The sequence below is a fragment of the Herpailurus yagouaroundi genome, unplaced genomic scaffold, assembly GCF_014898765.1.
Source record: "Herpailurus yagouaroundi ecotype Mexico unplaced genomic scaffold, PumYag 28, whole genome shotgun sequence".
In the NCBI taxonomy this organism is placed as follows: Eukaryota; Metazoa; Chordata; class Mammalia; order Carnivora; family Felidae; genus Herpailurus; species Herpailurus yagouaroundi.
In genome coordinates this window covers 21,507,212-21,526,229 of record NW_024412376.1, presented here as the reverse complement: position 1 = coordinate 21,526,229, position 19,018 = coordinate 21,507,212, and the positions used below count along the sequence as shown (strand labels likewise).

General features: G+C 36.4%; 1 protein-coding gene across 4 annotated transcripts in view; it reads right to left on the bottom strand.

Annotated features, from left to right (window-relative positions):
• The window catches only part of CBR4 (carbonyl reductase 4), a 98,753-nt gene extending 80,662 nt beyond the window's left edge, over positions 1-18,091 (bottom strand). Inside the window, exons 1-4 of one of the 4 annotated variants that reach the window (XM_040470925.1) lie at positions 17,743-18,091; positions 15,109-15,229; positions 14,327-14,463; positions 11,642-11,776 (exon numbers count right to left, since the gene is read on the bottom strand). In XM_040470925.1, coding sequence (XP_040326859.1) covers positions 11,642-11,776; positions 14,327-14,463; positions 15,109-15,229; positions 17,743-17,884 — 535 coding nt within the window. In that variant the 5' untranslated portion in view covers positions 17,885-18,091. Of the gene's footprint in view, positions 1-11,641; positions 11,777-14,326; positions 14,464-15,108; positions 15,230-16,554; positions 17,704-17,742 lie in introns of those variants that run through there. The other 3 variants (XM_040470919.1, XM_040470936.1, XM_040470944.1) reach the window with 3 other exon arrangements.
• Between the last annotated feature and the right edge of the window lie 927 nt (positions 18,092-19,018).

The following is a 19,018-nucleotide window of genomic DNA, read 5'->3' as shown; positions in this document are numbered from 1 at the left end:
GATAACACTGGATAACCAGCCTCTGCAGAATTTCAAGTGAACTGTAAATGAAACTTCATCTACAGTGAAGAGTCAGAATGATCAACAGGCAATCCAAATTACCTTAAAAAGCACTATCACGGGACTGCTTGATATCCAAAGTTTTAGGTCTTTGGACACACTTATTTTCAAAGATACCTCAGAGTGTATTAGGAAAAAAAAAAAACCTATCTCACATGTTTAAGAAGTTGAATGCATTAGGGGCATCTGGGTGGCTCAGTCGATTAAGCACCTGACTCTTGATTTCAGCCCAAGTCATGATCTCATGGTTCGTATTTTGAGTCCCGCCGCTACCCCGTCAGGTTCTGTGCTGACAGTGTGGAGCCTGCTTGGGATTCTCTCTCTCTCTCCCTCTCTCTCTACCCCCTGCCCCCACTCACGCTCATTCTGTCAAAAAAAAAAAAGAAAAAGAAAAAAGAAAGCTGAAGGAATTAAAATTATGAACCTAACATTTAAAAGACATTATTTTCTCAAAGAGTTCATGATACACTTATTTTAATCTAAGGTTGTTTTAATTCTGGCAAAACTGGCATGTTTCTCCACTAACTCTCAAAGCCCTCAACAGAAAATCAATAATGTGTTTTAATCTTAAAAAAAAAAAGAAAGGAAAGAGAAAAAACTCAAAAAAACTACAGTAAAAATGGTTTGCAAGAAAGACCTTGTGACAATCAGTTAGCAAATCCCAGGCTCAACTTCTAACTGGTCCTAGTAACTTTTTCTCAAAAGCAGCATTTTGTGGTAAAAAAAGACCCTTGGATTAGGACACATTAAACTAGATTCTGGTTCCCCGCTCTGCTAATAGTATCAAAGCTATGACCCAAGCAAAGTCATGTACTATCTAAAACTGTATGACTATTTCTGTATCATATAATAAGTAGATTGAAAATGATGGACCTCTGAGATTTCCTTTAGCTCTACAAAACTATGATTCAAAGACGAAAAGTATGCCTCATTAAATGACTACTTAACTTGAAGATTAGGAAAGTGGGCTCCCCTACAAGGACCCTCAAGTAGAATAGCTCCAATTCAGGAAGCGCTGATGCTAATCTAGGTTTTTATTCATTCTGTGTGGAAAGAAACTCATTTGCCCAGCTTCCGGCTGGATATCAGTCCTTATGGGTCTGTCCTTTTGGAGACAAAGAATAAGGCCACACAATCTGTGAGAGGCCATTTGAAGGCATTCCGCCTTGGAAAAAAAACGACAGATCTAGAACAGAGCATGAGGTACTGAAAAGCAAATCTTAGATTTAAATAGTGAGACAAGGTTTTTTGGGTTTTGTTTTGTTTTGTTGAGAGAGAGGGGGGGGGAGGGAGGGAGAGGGAGAGAGTGAGAGACACGAGCGCACGCACAGGGCAGGGGCAAAGGGAGAGGGAGTAAAAGAATCTTAAGCAGGCTACGTGCCCATGAGTGAGATCATAACCTGAGGCAAAATCAAAAGTTGGACACTTAACCAGCTGAACTACCCAGGCACCCCAAAACAGTGAGACAATTCCAGTGAGGTGAAAAGAAGTCTTATGCCACAGATATGGGCCATGAGGGCAGACTATAGTCTTCCAAAAAACAACCAGGTAAGTGAGATACATGGAACAGAAAAAAGTATCTTAAAGCTTTTGATAAGATCTTGTTCAACTTTACAACCTGGATTCAGCCCTGCTACAATCTGTGCCCATGTTAGGTCGAATTTGAGGAGAGAGATGTGTGTTCCCTGAATCCAGCAATGATTGCAAGAAGTCCAGAACTGAGATCATGATGTTCAAACACCCACCTTACATGAAGATTTTCCCTCTACTGCTCAAGTTTGGATAAGGGTGTTATTTCATGAAGGGAAGTTTGCACAGATTCTCTCCAGGTCTTTGTTTTGTTTTGTTTACATATGAAATTTATTGTCAAATTGGTTTCCATACAACACCCAGTGCTCATCCCAAAAGGTGCCCTCCTCAATACCCATCACCCACCCTCCCTTCCCTCCCACCCCCCGTCAACCCTCAGTTTGTTCTCAGTTTTAAGAGTCTCTGTCTTTGAACGAATAGTTATAATGACAATCCTCATGGGATCCCTGAGGATCCCATAGCCATCCCTGAACTCTACACCGAAAGCCTAAAATAAAGTAGGCATGAGAGGCCAAGTTGAAAGGAAGGGATGAATTCACCAATACTGGCTTTTCCTCTTTGAATATGATGTTTGATATTGAGACCAAGAACAGGTCCAAGGAACAAGAACCTTTCTCTCGTCACTATCAACAGCTTTTTTAATTAATAGACTTATTTTTAGAGCAGCTTTAGGTTTACAGAAAAATTGAGCACATTACCCCATTTTTCCCCAATTATTACCATCTTGCCTTAGGGTAGTACATTTGATGATCCAATATTGATACATTATTAAGTAAAGTTTGTAGCTTACATTAGCGTTCACTATATGGCTGGTATAATAATTGTATCCACCATACAATATAATAATTGTATCCACCATACAATAGCATAAAATAATTTTATTGCCCTAAAAATCTGCCTTCAGCTTTTAAGAATTCATGTATATCATCCCCAAATTTATCAGAAATCAAATAAAAAACATGTAGCTAGTCTCTAATGATAAGCTACTCCAGGCTCTACCAAATTTCAATGTCATTTTATGCTATAGCTCATGAACCGTGTGATCCTCATTTAAAAATATATTCATGACCCAAGACACTGACCGCATATAAACAGCCTGTTGGATTCTCTATCATATATCATAAGACCTGAGCAGAAATATTAGTAGTCCTTAAACATGCTCATTTTTGTGCTTGTATTGCACAAACTGTGCTCTCCCCTTGGCCCCACAGGCCTCTCTTCCATATCATTATTACTTTATTTATAAAGTTCTGGAAATGTTGCTCTCTTACTTGCTTTACTATATATGTATTTACAATGCCTTTCAAGCTGGGTTATAAAAATTACAAACTACCAGTAGGTGCCACTGTCTAGCAAATGATGTTACTGATCACTTGGGCAATTCAGGGTTTCCAGCTAAATACAAAGCTGTCACTCCTTAAACAGATAACTGAAATGCATCCTTGTACTAAGTCGAGTGCATGTCTTCCATTTTAGTTCCACAAACATGACAACACACTCAGTAAATTGTTTTTAAAAAGGTACAGATATACTCTTCCTCATAAAATCATGTACATGGTTCTTGTCCGATGAGAATTTATATTTGATAAATTCTAAAGAAAACATATTTCTTTTATCCATTTTTGGCTAGCTATATAAATAAACAGCATCTCATTTCCATATCTGTTGGTCACTACTTTAGTTTTGAGAGCTTTAATGTACAGCACAGATCATGTATTTAAATAAGATGCCAGGATTTTAGCCTATCACCAGTATTAACAATTGTGGGATGTAAACTAATTGCTACACCTACCAGCTCAGGTATCAAGTCTTTGGTATATAGAAAGAATTAAAATAACCCCAGACACTTTTTTTAAAGAAGAACAAATAAAGTTGTTGTCAGAAACTAGACTAAGATTTTAACCAGAACAAATTTCGTATGTCTTAATATTATGTTTGTAAAAGCATATAGGAAAGCAGTGTGAAAAATCATCTCCCTATCAAGTGGCATATTAAGAGCACCAAAATAATATCTGTTTTGAGTAGCTGCAAAGCTTATGCAAGCATTTGTCAACAAGATTTTCTCCAAGTAGTAAATGTAAAAGCTCTTCAACTTAAAAAGGGGGGAAAGGGTAGACACTTAAGGTATCCTATACAAATAAATACAATGCTGTACTACTTGTCAAAACTTAAAATGCATATACCCTTTGAGTCTTGGAAGTTTCATTCCCAGGATTATATTCATATACTCATACATGTACAAGATAAATTGCACACAGGTACTGTTACCACATTATTAGTTATAATGGCAAAAGATCAGAAGCAACCCAAATGCCCATCAAGAGGCAACAGGTTAAATAAATTATGGTACACCCCTAAGACAGACATTATTGTCTTTTAATTCGGCCACTAAAAGTGATACAGCAGTCACATAAGACCACATATTGTATGATTTCATTTATATGAACTGTATCAGAATAGGGAACTCTACAGAGACAGAAAGTAGGTTATAAGTGGTTGCTAGAAGCTGGGGAGATTGGAGGGAAATGGGGAGTGAATGCTAACGGCTACAGGTTTCTTTTGGGATGATGAAAATGTTCTAAAATGTATTGTGGTGATGATAGAACAATTCTTTGACTATACTAAAACCACTGAAGTGCACACTTTAAATGGGTGAACTGCATGACATATGAGTTATACTTCCATAAAGCTGAGATTTTAAAAATGTAAAGCAATTCTATATAGAATAATATGGAATCAACTCCAAGATATACTACTGCACTATGAATAAAGCCAAGGTACAGAACTCTACGAACTCTATGATACAATTTGTGCTTTCTTTTTATATATATATTTATATATTCACATATTGTATATTCACATAAATACAGATTTATATTTTTATATATTATATGTATTTATACACACACACATACTTTATTGGGTTGTGTGTGAAATACTGAAGACTCTAGTTAACTCTAGTGGTTGCTTTTGAGAAAAGAAACTAGATGATTAGAGAAGACTCACTTTTCAATCTATGCCTTTTTATACTTTTGAATTTTGTACCATGTTTGTGTTATCTACTGAAAACACGTTTTTAAAGTTATGTACCCATTATAGTTTCAATTTATCAAATATTGTTTCTCATATTCAATATTTTCTAATCAGTGAGATTTATCCATGATGAGAATTTATTTTATATCTGAATACCAAAGCTTAGTAACTAACTGATCTTTAAAAAGTCAATAATATTAGGCAGGGATTAATGGCCTAATTTATTATTTTCCCTTTCTTGCTTTTTCTGTTATGATTTGCTTCTTAATTGTTTTCCTTAACTGGAAACTCCATTTGAAGGTGACCAGGAAAACTGACATAAGAAGAAACATATTTGTTAATTCTGAGGTTTGTCAGTTCTATTAAAAGACATGACAAATCTGGTTGAAATTACTACCCAAAATAAATAAATAATCCATAGAATCAATTTAATTCTTCTACTTCCACTTACACTTCACTTCTGATCAATAAACATATTCAGACTATGAATCCTGCTAAATATGTATCCCCAACATAAGAAAGGTTACCCTATGAAATGGCCACATTTTTAGCAATAAGGTTTTTTTTTTCTGTAGTACAAATTGGCACTGAAAAGTAAAATCTTTAGGAAAGGCTATACAAACACACTTCCATTAACACTCATAAAACTTCCCTTTGTATACAAACTGGATTCCCACTATTTAGTCTGTTGCCTTGACGACTGATTCACTTTGACAAAATTAAGCATTCCTTCTTCAGTGTTTCCATAGCATCATATATATATATGTTCCTCTACTTTATATTCATCATACAGCATTGTAATTATTTGTTTACATGTCAGTCTTTGTCACTGTACTTAGCTCCTTGTAGCAGAAATATCTTACTCATTTTTTTTATAATTTTGGAACCCTTGCATATAGAAGACACTTCAGGAAATCTGCTGAGTTATTATTATGAGTTAGAAACACTTGCATTACCCTTAAATCATTCAACTTTTAGATCATCATGAACTAGAACTAACTCTTCACCACCCACACTACTGCAATCCCTAAAGGAGAGAAGCAAATACATACATCCCAAATCTCAAGTAATCGAGAATCAAGTAATTCTGTATATGGTTTAACTAAGCTAACACAAAAATCAACCAGGTTACATAAGCATACACAAACAGAAAGCAGTGTCAAAATGACTACAGGTTTTAGTTTATTTTCTTTTCTTTCCTCCCCTGCCCCCCCAAAATGGCTGTATCAAAACCACAGTCATTTATCAAATGTTCATTGAGATGAAGTCACATTACAGAGCACAAGGGTTATCAGGACATTTTGACAATTCCCTGATCCCTGCTAGTTCAGCATCACTGACAAATAAAACACCAATTCCAATATACAAGCTGGAGTCATTAATGACTTGAAATGGAAAAGTGGCAAAGATCTATTCCAACCTAACACTCTCAAACAACCAACCAATGAACCAAAATGTCTTTTCTCATATAGATAATCAATTCTTCAATACCTACAGTAAGCTAGGACAAAGATCCCATGGCTAACTGGCACAGGTATACAAAAACAATCATTTTATCCAAAAGCCAAGGAAATATCTATGCAAAACTTCTAGCACACCAAAGAGTGATCATGTAGATTTGAGTTTTAGCACCTTTTTATCACACTCTTTACTAATCCAGGTAATTTGTGTATGTTTTTGGTTTTTTTATATCCATTTGGTCCAAGGATAGTTTACACTTTTTATAATAATGCCATGGTCTCATGTCCTTGGTTAAGTTAAAACTTCTGTCTGTACTACCTACGATCTCCTGAACTGACAAATCACAAAGAACCAAGCTCTCCATTCTGCACCTCCAGTGAACAGCATTGCCACATAATTCACATGAGAACAGCTTGTTAACCAATCTGCTGAAATAATGGACTTATCAAAATCTTTTTTTAAAAAGATTAAACATCAACTTTGTACAGCTCTTTCTTATTTTTTAATTCATTTTGTTATTTTCAAATTTGTACATTTAAATGGTTCTAACTTCCAGATAAAATGATTTTTGATGTTATTGTGAGACTTCTTCATATTTTTGGGATACTGAACTGTAATGTTTTCTTAAAACTAGAGTCTATTTTGTTATACTGTCTGCTTATAAATTTATGGAATCCCAGATACTTGATGCAGCATCCGTAATTTTCATTTTTGGATTTCTAGCTGGATTAGTACTAATTTTATACATGTTTAACTGGTCTGTACACTTTGGGATGGTACTTGAGGAAGGTTTCTGACTAATCTTAAAGTCATTGTAATTAATACTTACCTATTCAACATTTTGAATAGGCCCTATTTTGGCTGAAGAGTGACATATAGTTATGACCATTTTGCAGTTCATGTTTAGGAACTTAATATGTTTTTATGTAGGTATTCCAACTGCTTCTATTATCCTGTGAACTAAACACACTGCATAGCACTGAGTCTTCTGATAGATGCTTATATGCTGCATTGTTTCAGTCCCCTCTGGGAGGCCTGTAACATCTGTAGATCAGAACAGAGACCAGAATCTATAATATGGTCCCTTTCTCAAACTGAGCAACTAAACCACTTCAAGATAAGCTTTGGCAAAAGTTTTCTCTGATAACTCTGTGCTCGCATTTGGTATCGTGAAAGTTGGCTTTATAATTATCTTGAAGATTATATCAACACAATGACACTTCATCCCTCTTTCCCTTTCCATCTTACAGATTATTTAGCATAATGTGGAAATTTAAATTGGAGGAAATTTTTAAAAGGGACTTAAGTGATCTGTAGAATGCTTTTGTTCATGAGTACAGATGGCTATTGAATAGAACTTGTTTAAAATTTCAGGCAATTAATTTGAAGACCAAAAAAACCAGATGTAAATTGTATATTTGAATTTATATTTTAAACCGTTAGCATAAGTTAAGAATTGGAAATTTTATTTTGCCTTTACCAAACTACACTATTAATTCTAATCACTGTTTTAATATTTCCCAATTACCTGTAACTGACAGACCAAGTTAATTGGCTTTGCATCCCATTTAATCCACCAGTATTTTCAAACCATGAGGAATGCCCAAAGTCAGCACATTAAAAGAAACAGGTGCACAATAATGTTCTACTTGTTTTCTTGAGAAGTCTCTGATTTCTGTGTACTTAGCCCAAATCAAACTTGCTTTGTCTTACAAGTGAATTGCATCTCTGCTGGCTTGGTTTTTCCTACATATTTAACAAAAAGACAAGTGTTCCTGATAGATTTCCTACAGAAGGCTAGCTCTATTGCAAGTTTCCCACTGTGACTTCTACTATTTTGAAAATTATTAAAAAGCCACATCTATTAAACAGTCATCTTCATTGTTGGCCACTTCAACATATGTCTGATGTTAGGAACCTTAGTTCCTCTAAGCAGTGCCTTATGCATATGTAATAGTACTTTCTGGTGCCAGGGTATTCACATTCTCATTTCTGTTACCATGTCCTACCACTTTCCTCCTCCCATGCCATTGCACAATGAGCCTCAGAGCTCCCATCCATTCATTAAGCAAACAACCACAAATAAAATTGCTGTTAAAATCTTGCTACTTCATAGACTGACTTCAAAAAGGATGTTTCTTCCCCGAGTCTGTGTAAATATCTTTTTACCCTTCAAGTTTTTCTTTGTTTTGAAACTCTAACATGATTCCTGGGTAGTTCTCTGGGGTACAACGAAGTCCAGTGAAGAGCATCTTGTCTATTTTGAAAACAAACATGTGATCCCTAGCAATTCTTTTTCTGTCTGAATACTGACTTTCTAGAGAAATTACTATGTCAGTACATGACTGCTTAGTTAAATGTGCAAATGTCATCACATATGCATCCTTGTTTGATTATTCCTTCTGGTTTGTGCTGTTATTAAAAGCATATTTTATTATAGACCTATTCAAATATTTTAAATATAAATAAGTATTGTTCCCATAAGATAAACTTAAGAAACATATTTAGGTAATAGATTCATTACTTGGAAAGTTCTGCTTTGACACTGACAAAGTCTAAATTAACTAGCAAATGTATGCCGATGAGCAATAAATCAATGGAATATTCCAAGAAGAGAGAGGACACTTAAAATGGAAATAGTTCTCCAATAGTCTACCATTTTGAATTGTTCAACTAGTGGATATGTTACCAATACTCACCCCCTACCTACCTTGAAATTCTTAACATTCAGCTCTTAAGAGTTCTTAATTTATAACTGATTTTTAAATGAGAAGTTTCTCTTGTGGTTTCAGTTTGAGAGTAATCATTTATTTAAAAATGCAATGTGGTATATGCAAGCAAACTGGCATTACTCTTGGTCTCCTTCTTGAAGGTGGCGCACAGACTGGCAGTGTGGCCAGATGTAGCCATTTAAGTTCTGTCAAGATATAGTCATACCCTCACAAATTTCACTACCCAAGTATTTAATGAGGAGCCTCGGTGGCTCAGTTGGTTAAGTATTAGACTATTGATATGGGCTCAAGTTGTGATCTCAGAGTCATGGGATCAAGTCCCAAATCAGGCTCTGTGCTTAGTGGAGACCACTTGGGATTCTCTCTCTCCCTCTCTCTCTCTGCCCCTCCCCTGCACTCATGCATGCGTGTGTGCTCTCTCTCTTGCAGAATGAATAAATAAACCTTAAAAAAAAAAAAAAGAATTTATTAATAGTGAAGAGTCCATGCTCCTATTCTGATACTCTCTCAGAAGTGCCTGATGATGCTGATGTACTTCCAAACACAGGAACAATCTTTGCTATTACTGTACAAAGCCATAAGTATACATAAATTATGTTTAAAAAGAAAAACATAAAACTGGCACTATTTGAAGATGACATGATCTATATAGATATATATAAATCTTGAGGAGTCCACCAAAACCTACTAGAAGTAATAAATGAATTCAGTAAAGTTGCAGGATGCAAAACCAATACAGGAATGTGTTGTATTGCTATACACTAATAATGAACCAGCAGAAAGAGAAATTTAAAAAATAATCCCATTTACAATTATGCCAAAAAGAATAAAATACTAAGGAATAAACTTAACCAAGGAGGTAGAAGACCTACACTCTGAACCCTATAAGACACTGATGAATGAAATTGAAAATGCCACAAATAAACGTAAAGATATTCCATGTTCATGGACTGGAAAAATTAATATTGTTTAAATGTCCATACTACCCAAAGCAATCAACAGATTCAGTGTGATCCTCATCCTAATACCAATAGTAATTTTTGACAGAACTAGGGACAAAGAATCCTAAAATTTATAGGGAATCACAAAAGACCCCAAATAGCCAAAACAATCTTGAGAAAGAAGGACAAAGCTGGAGGTAATACAATCCCAGATTTTATACTATATTATAAAGCTACGGTATTCAAAGCAGTATGGTACTGGCACAAAAACACATAGATCAATGGCACAGAATGGAAAGCCCAGAAATAAACCCATTCTTACATTGTCAATTAATCTGTGACAGAGGTGAAAAGAATATACAATGAAGAAAAGACCGTCTCTTCAGTAAATTGTGTTAACTGGACAGCTACAGGCAAAAGAATGAAACTGGCCCACTTTCTTACACAATACATAAAAATAAACTCAAAATAGATTAAAGATCTATATGTGACATCTGAATCCATAAAATTCTAAAAAAAAAAAAAAAAAAAAAAAAAAAGAAAAGAAAAAAGAAAAGCCAGACAGTAACATCTTGGACATTCACCTTAGCAATATTTTTCTGGATCCGTCTCCTCAGCCAAGGGAAACAAAAGCAAAAATAAACTATTAGGACTACATCAAATTAAAAAGCTTTTCCACAGGAAAAAATTATCAACAAAACCAAAGGCGACCTACTAAATGGGAGAAGATATTTGCAAATGATATATCCAACAAGGAATTAATATCCAAAATATATGAACAACTTCTACAACTCAACACCAAAAAACCACAAATAGCCCCATTAAAAAATGAGCAGAGGACCTGATTCAATGTTTTTCCACAGAATACACACAGATGGCCAACAGACACATAAAAAGATGCTCAACATCAATAATCATCAAGGAGATGCAAATTAAAACCACAATGAGATATCACTTTATACCTTCAGAATGACTAGTATCAAAAAGACAAGAAATAACAAGTATTGGCAAGGATGTGAAGAAAAGGAAACCATTGAGCACTGTTGGTGGGAAGGCACAGCCACTATAGAAAACAGCATGGAGGTTCCTCAAAAAATTAAAAATAGAAATACCATATGAGCCAGTAATTCCACTTCTGGGTATCTACACAGAGAAAACAAAAATACTAATTCATAAAAATATATGGCCCCCCCCCCGTTTAATCTACTATTATTTACAATAGCCAAGAAATGGAAAAAACCTAAATGTGCAACCATGATGGATAAATGGATAAAGGTGTGATACATACACACACACGCGCGCGCACACACACACACACACACACACACACACATGCGGAATATTACTCAATCATAAAAAAGAATGAAATCTTGCCATTGGTAACAACATGGACAGACCTAGAGGGTATTATGCTAAGTGAATAAGAGAGAGAAAAAGACAAATAGCATGATTTCACTTGTGTGTGGAATCTAAAAAACAAAACAAACAAAACCAGAAACAGACTCATAAATACAGAGAACTGATGGCTGCCAGAGGGGAGGAAGATGAAGGGATGGGCAAAATAGGTGAAGAGGGTTAAGAGGTACAAGCTTCCAATTATAAAATAAATAAGTCACAGCGATGGAAAGTAGAATATCGAGAATATAGTAATATTGTAAAAACTTTGCATACTGACAGATAGATGAAAGCTACACCTATCATGGTGAACATTTTATAATATACATCATTTTTTAATCACTATGTTGTACATCTGAAACTAACATAATAGCGTATATCAACTATGCTTCAATTTTTTTTAAAAAAAAGAAAAAAGTTTTCACTGACCTGGTGCGACCACATTCACTCTAATTTTCTTTCTTGCTACTTCTTTAGCAAGAGCACGTGAAAACCCAACTAATCCTCCTTTACTGGCGCTGTACACAGACTGGCCAGAATTGCCTTTTAAACCAGTAATACTTCCTAGAAAAAATAAAATGAAAGCAAATTCAAACCAATTAATGGATTACTTGAATATTTAGATAATCTTACAGGAAACAAACAAAGGCACAAAGCATTTTACTGTGTCCTTTGCTAAAATTAGGAATTCTAACCAGCATCATTTGAGTAGTAAGACTTAGGGTTGGAGTCTGCTCCAGATACAAACAGAAAACAGGTTCTGAAAGAAGCTTACGTAAAACTTCGTATGTCAGGCAAGGGCTTGAGAACTGATCCATTAAGTGAAAGAAACCCAATCTCATCTCTTAGTAGGTGAGACATGGTGAAAATCCTATAGTATTTTTAAAGGCTTCCAGTAGGAAGAGGTTAAAACCAGAAAAAGTCAGACAAAGGCTGATTAATTTTATGATTCTACAACACAGATTAAGGACATATTCATTTCCAACTAAAAAAAATAGTTCATCTGAAGATAAATCTCACTAAGTTTGAACTACCATCAATCTAAATTAACTAAGGTTCATTATAAGCTTTTTGTAAAACTGCAATTTAGTTATCTTCAGTGATGTATTATAGCTAGTACTGCCTACTAAAGATTCTTGGGTGGTCTCATTTATATGAATATGAAAGAATAATTTATAATTCAAATATCAACTGTATGCAAATAAATTCTGGTAAAATAGAAGTGGGGAAACAATTTTCTGCACCAGTGACCTGTACTTATGATATAAAAATTAATCAAGAACTTCACAAAACTTTCGAAAAAGTAATTTTATTTTAGGAAAAGAAAAACACCCCAAACACTTTTTATATTAATATATCTACATTATATATTACATGCCAGTTAATGACAGAGGAAAAGAACTGTGAAGCACAGAAAGAGAGAAAAGAGGGGCACATAGGTGGCTCAGTTAAGCATCCGACTCTTAAATTTAGCTCAGATCATGATCTCACAGTTCGTGAGTTTGAGCCCTGAGTTGGGCTCTGTACTGACAATGTGGAGCCTGCTTAAGATTCTCTCTCTCTCCCCCCCTCTCTCTCTGCCCCTCCCTGGCTTGCTCAAGTGTGCACATTCTCTCTCTCTCTCTCTCAATTTAAAAAAAAAAAAGAAGAAGAAGAAGAAAGAGAGGAAAAAAAACATCAGAGAAAACACAGAGAAATGGGTATTTGGGAGAAAGAGAAATATGGAGAGACACAAAAAAGAAAGAAAAATATAGGCATGGAAGAAAGGCCAAATAGGAAACTTTAGTTCATGCCACACACTATTGTTCATCTAGTGAGTAAGTGTTAACTCCTAAATCAATGAACTTTTGGTAGTTTAAAGTAGTCCTTTCTGTAAAAAGATTCTCCTAATATATTTTCAATTATTATTTACTTTTCACACAATTCTAAAAGTTTTGCATGTACACAAAGGACTGATGTGGGTTTTTTAAATATATCTAAAAAGGGGATATTTTAGAGTTAAACAATACACCCATATTATCAGGTGACACATACAGGCCAGTATACCAGCTTCTGAGAATCCAAAATCATTACCTGGCTGTGTTACAAGGCAAAGGTCAACTAAATCTTTTACTTTTTAATCATTTACTAATCTTTTTTAAGAAAACCTATTTCTTACATTTTTAAGGGTAAATGTCAAAAATGTTCTAATTCTTATTAGCACAGTATTCGTGTTGCATCTTCAAAAGAGAAAAACCCTACATTTTGGCTTGGACAGCCATTTCCTATATTAAAAACAACAGGGCCATTTACTCTAATGGAGCAGCATTCCCCTTTTGCAGCCTTTTAAGGTATGACCACTTAAAATTAAAAGGCAGATGATATGCTATTTTCAAATTACCAAACTGAAATAAAATTCTAAGTCATTTTGCGTTTTAAGGTCTACAAACACACCTATGTGGTTTATCTACTACTCCATGGGTCAGATGAACTGAAAACTAGGGGTTAGTTACAGTCACTCTAAAAAAACTAAAAAGATTATTCACTGAAAACTTCCTCCTAAACCTCTGTACTAGATTTATCAGTGACACACATAACTGCTGTAGAGATCATTTTCTATCCTCCACTACCTAAAATTTTTCAATCTACTTTCCTTATCTGTATTTTAAAAACCAGGTTTCACATGAAAATCAGGGTGACCAATTTCTCTTAAAAAGTAAAACAGCTTGGGGCGCCTAGGTGGCTCAGTCAGTTAAGTGTCCAACTTCAGCTCAGGTCATGATCTCACAGTTCATGAGTTCGAGGCACAAGTCGGGCTCTGTGCTGACAGCTCAGCCTACAGCCTGCTTCAGATTCTGTGTCTCTCTCTCTCTCTCTGGCCCTCCTCCACTTGCTCTGTGTCTCTTTCTCTCAAAAATAAATAAAAACATTAAAAAAAAAATGTTAACATTTTGATCACTAGAAAGATGTGAATCTGTGATTCCCGTTTTACCCACTAATCACCTAATCAAATCCTTTTTCCACAAATAAAAAGACCCATTTCATCCAAGTTTCACACATGAATAAACTCCAAATTAGTCAATTAAATATTTTTATGGCACTATGAGATAAATAATTTCACAGGTGAAGACTCACCTACATTAACAATAGATCCTCTCTGTTGTTGAATCATAGTCTTCAAGGCAGCTTTACAAGTCAGCATGGAACCCAAGAGGTTAGTATGAAGCTGGGATACCATATCTTCAGTTTTTGTTCTTACTAAAAGGCTATCCCTACAAAAAACAGCAGTGGCATATAAATTAAAAATGGGATAAAACAAATTTAAAAAGACAAGAAGTATATATTTGAGCTAGAAAGCCTAGAGAGTCCCATTTTAAATGATTTGAGAGGCATTAAAATAAGTGATAAACTAGAAAAGATAACTTAGAAGCTGGCTGAGAGGCGAATATTCCTATCAGCTAAAAGTAGCCAAAAAAGCTTAAATAAACTGAGAAAATCCCATATTATAGTAAGCCTTGTTAGCAAGAAAATTAATATACTATTCTAAGTATTCTGTCCTAAATTCACCTTTTAAAAAGAAAAAAAATATCTACTCTGATACCATTAAGTTCACGAACTGAAAAAACTTATATAATGGTGACAGAAGTCAGAATAGAGGTTATCTATAAGTATTAACTGGGAAGAAACTAAAGAAAGCCTTCTAGAGTGCTAGAAATGTTCTACAGTTCACTATGAATGTGATTACACATGTTAAAATTGATCAAATTGTACCCTTATTGTATATCTCAATATAAAAGGAAGTATAGATAGACCAATTTTTAAAATACATATTTTCTTCCACTTAGAAGTAAAGTAAGTTAATATATTTACTCATACCAAAACAAACAATTAGAAAAGTACTTAAGTCTGTGACTAACCTGTTAATTCCAGCTGCATTTACCAAGAAATTAACTCGACCTAAATTTTTCTCCATCTTTTCAAATGTATTTTGGACATCACATTCTTTGGCAACATCACAGCTAAATGCCAAATGATCTCCTAGACAACAGAGTTAAATTAGAACTACTTATAAATTATGACTTGAATTTAAAAATTATTCAATACACATTTGTTAAGCATCTACTAGGACCTACACCTGTGCTAAATTAGAACCTACAGATAAAAGATGATTATGTCATGGATTCCTCTACTCATGGAGTTCAGTCTAATAAAATTGGGATGGAGGTCGGTGGGGAAGTAAACCTTAAAAATATTTCTTCATCAACAAAAAATGGCAGGAGGGCCCTTTTTATGTTCATAAGGCTTTGTAAGACTCATCTAACAATATTTATAGCTTCCACAATGACCCCATGCTACCCAATTCAACAGTGTTCTGGGTTTTATATTTTTTTGAAATTTATGGGACAACTGGGTGGCTCAGTTACCTAAGCCTCTACTCTTGATTTCAGCTGGGGCCATGATCTTGCTGTTCCTGAGACTGAGCCCCAAGTCAGGCCTGCACTGATAGCTCAGGGCCTGCTTGGGATTCTCTCTCTCTCTCTCTCTCTCTCTCTCTCTCTCTCTCTCTGTTTCTGCCTCTCCCCCACTCACCCTTTTTCTCTCAAAATACACATTTTTTTTAAAAAATAAATTTATGTAAAGGGGCGCCTGGGTGGCGCAGTCGGTTAAGCGTCCGACTTCAGCCAGGTGACGATCTCGCGGTCCGTGAGTTCGAGCCCCGCGTCAGGCTCTGGGCTGATGGCTCAGAGCCTGGAGCCTGTTTCCAATTCTGTGTCTCCCTCTCTCTCTGCCCCTCCCCCGTTCATGCTGTCTCTCTCTGTCCCAAAAATAAATAAACGTTGAAAAAAAAAATTTTTTTTAAATAAATAAATAAATTTATGTCTAATTGTTACAGTTGTGTTTAACTGGTTTCCTGATCCTGAGAATATACCCTAGGGTTTCTCACACTTTTTTTTTTTCTACTATGGCACATATATTAGAATAACTATTATTCAAGGCTGACCATTACAAAGCAGGAAGCTGTAAAAACAAAATGCAAAAACTAAAAAACACACCAAAAAAAAATAACTTTTTACTAAAAACAACTGTTACTTCCCTTTAAGTGTCCATTTTTAAAAAATGCATAAATATCAAAAGAATACACTTCAAAGAAAGCATTCTCTATTTAATAATACATCATTTTAATACTCTAAAATATAGGGGTTTTTGAAAACTAAACAATTCCTTATTTTCTGGCTGACCTTGCCTATTATGTTAACACTAAAATTACACTCTCATGTCTCTGGAAACAGTGTGCAAACCAAACACTTATGGAACACATAATTCAAGGAAATGAAAGGCCCAAAGCATCCTCTGTGACTCACCGTTGGTGTTCATCTGAAAACCTGTTGGGTCCACAATAACCCTTGGAAGCTCAACCAACAGTTTTTATCTATTCCAGCAAACACTAATGGCTTGTGATGACCCCATAAGGAAAACCACTTTCTCACTCTCTTGTCAGAATAACATAATGGTAGTGAATACGAGCAGCAAGAAACATTCACTGAATTTCTCCCTGCTCTGTAACTTGTATTTTGTTTTGCTTCTTTAAAGAGCCTAATGTTTTCCCAACCCATGTGCACAATTAGGGTGAACCAATCAGTATTGTTATTTTAAAGGTTACAGCCACCAGATGCATCCCAGGCCTCTAAACTTCCCAATGCCTCCATGATAGTGAATAAGGAGCATTTGTCCGTTCTAGTAAGTAAACAGTAGCAGCGTCTTAGCATCTATCCTATATCCTACTTCTCCCTACGATCAAAAGACTTGAGTTTGCAAAATAATGAAAAGTAATTACTAATCCATTATTAATAAACAGAAAAAAAAGAATTTTAAATGCAATAAAAAGGAATCTGGAAGTCTCATTTGTCCATTTGTAAAAACCACCAAAACAATTTAATAACCTATTAAATGCTTATGGAGGTAAAGGGCCAAAACAGGTATATCTCAAAACTAGCTGGTACTAAAAAGAGTTTTGTCTATGAAACACTGCTTTGTGTATTTGCACGTGGGCCAAAACAGCCCACAGCAAAACTATACAGAGCCTTTCAGGCTTGACACGCCTACTCTTCCTGCCTTAACTCCTTTCCACCCAGCCCAGTCTCCAGGCAGCGCCCGGGACCTCGCGGCACCAGTGAGCCCTTTACCCTACAAAGAGAGTTTGTGTCTCCCTCCTTCCAGACACCAAAACAAAACAGCGCCTCACGGTTAGCACTAGCCTCAGGGAGGTGAGGGCTTAATTAATGGGGCCTCACAAGACTAAGTCTCAAAGAAAACCCCAAGTTGTTCTGCCCTTGGCTGCAGGCAGCGTGGCAGGAAACACTGCGGGAAACGGTGATAAGGGGTTCTCCACCCAGTCTGTTGTCCACACTGAGGAAAGGGTGCTCCTGAACGCGGGAAGCCAAACGGCTAAACCTCAGAGCCTTAAAGGCCAGGCCTCGTTTTACAAACGAGGAGACTTTAGGCTCTCGGGCTGCAGCCCCACAAGTGGACAATTCTAGTTTGGTACCTACCGCCGAGGTCACCGGCGGCGGCTTTGGCCAGTTCCAGATTTCTGGCGATGATGGCCAGTCGGTAGCCTTTCTGAGCCATTAACTGGGCCACTGCCCTCCCAATGCCCCGGGAGCCTCCAAAAATAGCACAGACTTTGTCCATCTTGGACCGCGGAGTCGCAAACTCGGAGGAAGGAGGGCTAGCAGTGGCGGCCCCTATCCAGATTCCCTCGGGTTTTTAAGCCACTGCGGCTCCCCCCCCCCAAAAAACCGCCAGACAGCCTCGGAAAAAGCACCGCTTTACGCCTCCTGCCACCGGACTTTAGCTACCCAGAAGGCGGGGGAAGAGGCGCGAAGAGTATGACGTATACGCATCAACGTCAGCACGCACAGGCCTCCAGGCCCTGCGCCCTACGGGAGACACGGGCGTGAAAGAGCCCGAGCGATGAGGACTGACCTATTAGAGTTGCGCTGCATGCTGGGACTTGTAGTCTTCACGCAAGAATGGAAGAGGCAAGGGCGCAGTGCTCAGTGGGAAATGTACTCAAAGGAATCAAGGCGGGAGGGTACCTCCATACCCGTTGGGACCTGGCAGTCGGAATTAGAGTTCGGATGACCTATTGATTATCGTAATTAGAACCCAGAATATACATTATTCAGAGTTCCAATGTCTGCCTTTCATCCAGGATTTGTTTTTGGCTAGAGACTAGATGCCCTGCCTATTGAAGAAGTGATCGCCACGTACCAGAGTCATGCAAAATCTGTCCCTCCCCAAGTTGCAGACCTCACCCCATCTAGATACTACCCTTCATCTCAAAGGGTGTTGCAAAGGCAGATGCCCCATCAAGAACACCATGTATAGTAGGAACTCAAGAAACGTTAATTGAATGACTGAATAGTCTTGCAGGATGATGAAACAAGCATGGCTACTGCAAACACAAACAGGTTCCTACAATTTTAAAGAGGATGTGCTGAGTGTGCTGAGAGTTAATTAGCTAACAGTCAAGCGTTCCTTAAAAATTATACTGTTAAAAGGAAGCATTTCTTGATACAATTTTAATGCATTAGATGATTCAAAAAGTGGAAGCTTCATGGGCCCTGCTACTAAAAAATACACAACCTGGAACAACAGGACTAACACACACAAAACACTAGCTAGTAGTCGGAAACCATAAAGTGCAAAATGATATTAAAACAAGAGCGCAAAGAAAGGGGACAGATGGCAATGAAAAAATGCAGGAGTGCATGGAAAAGCTGGATTTGAGGACTGGATGCAGTTTGAATAAAAGGAAAAGAG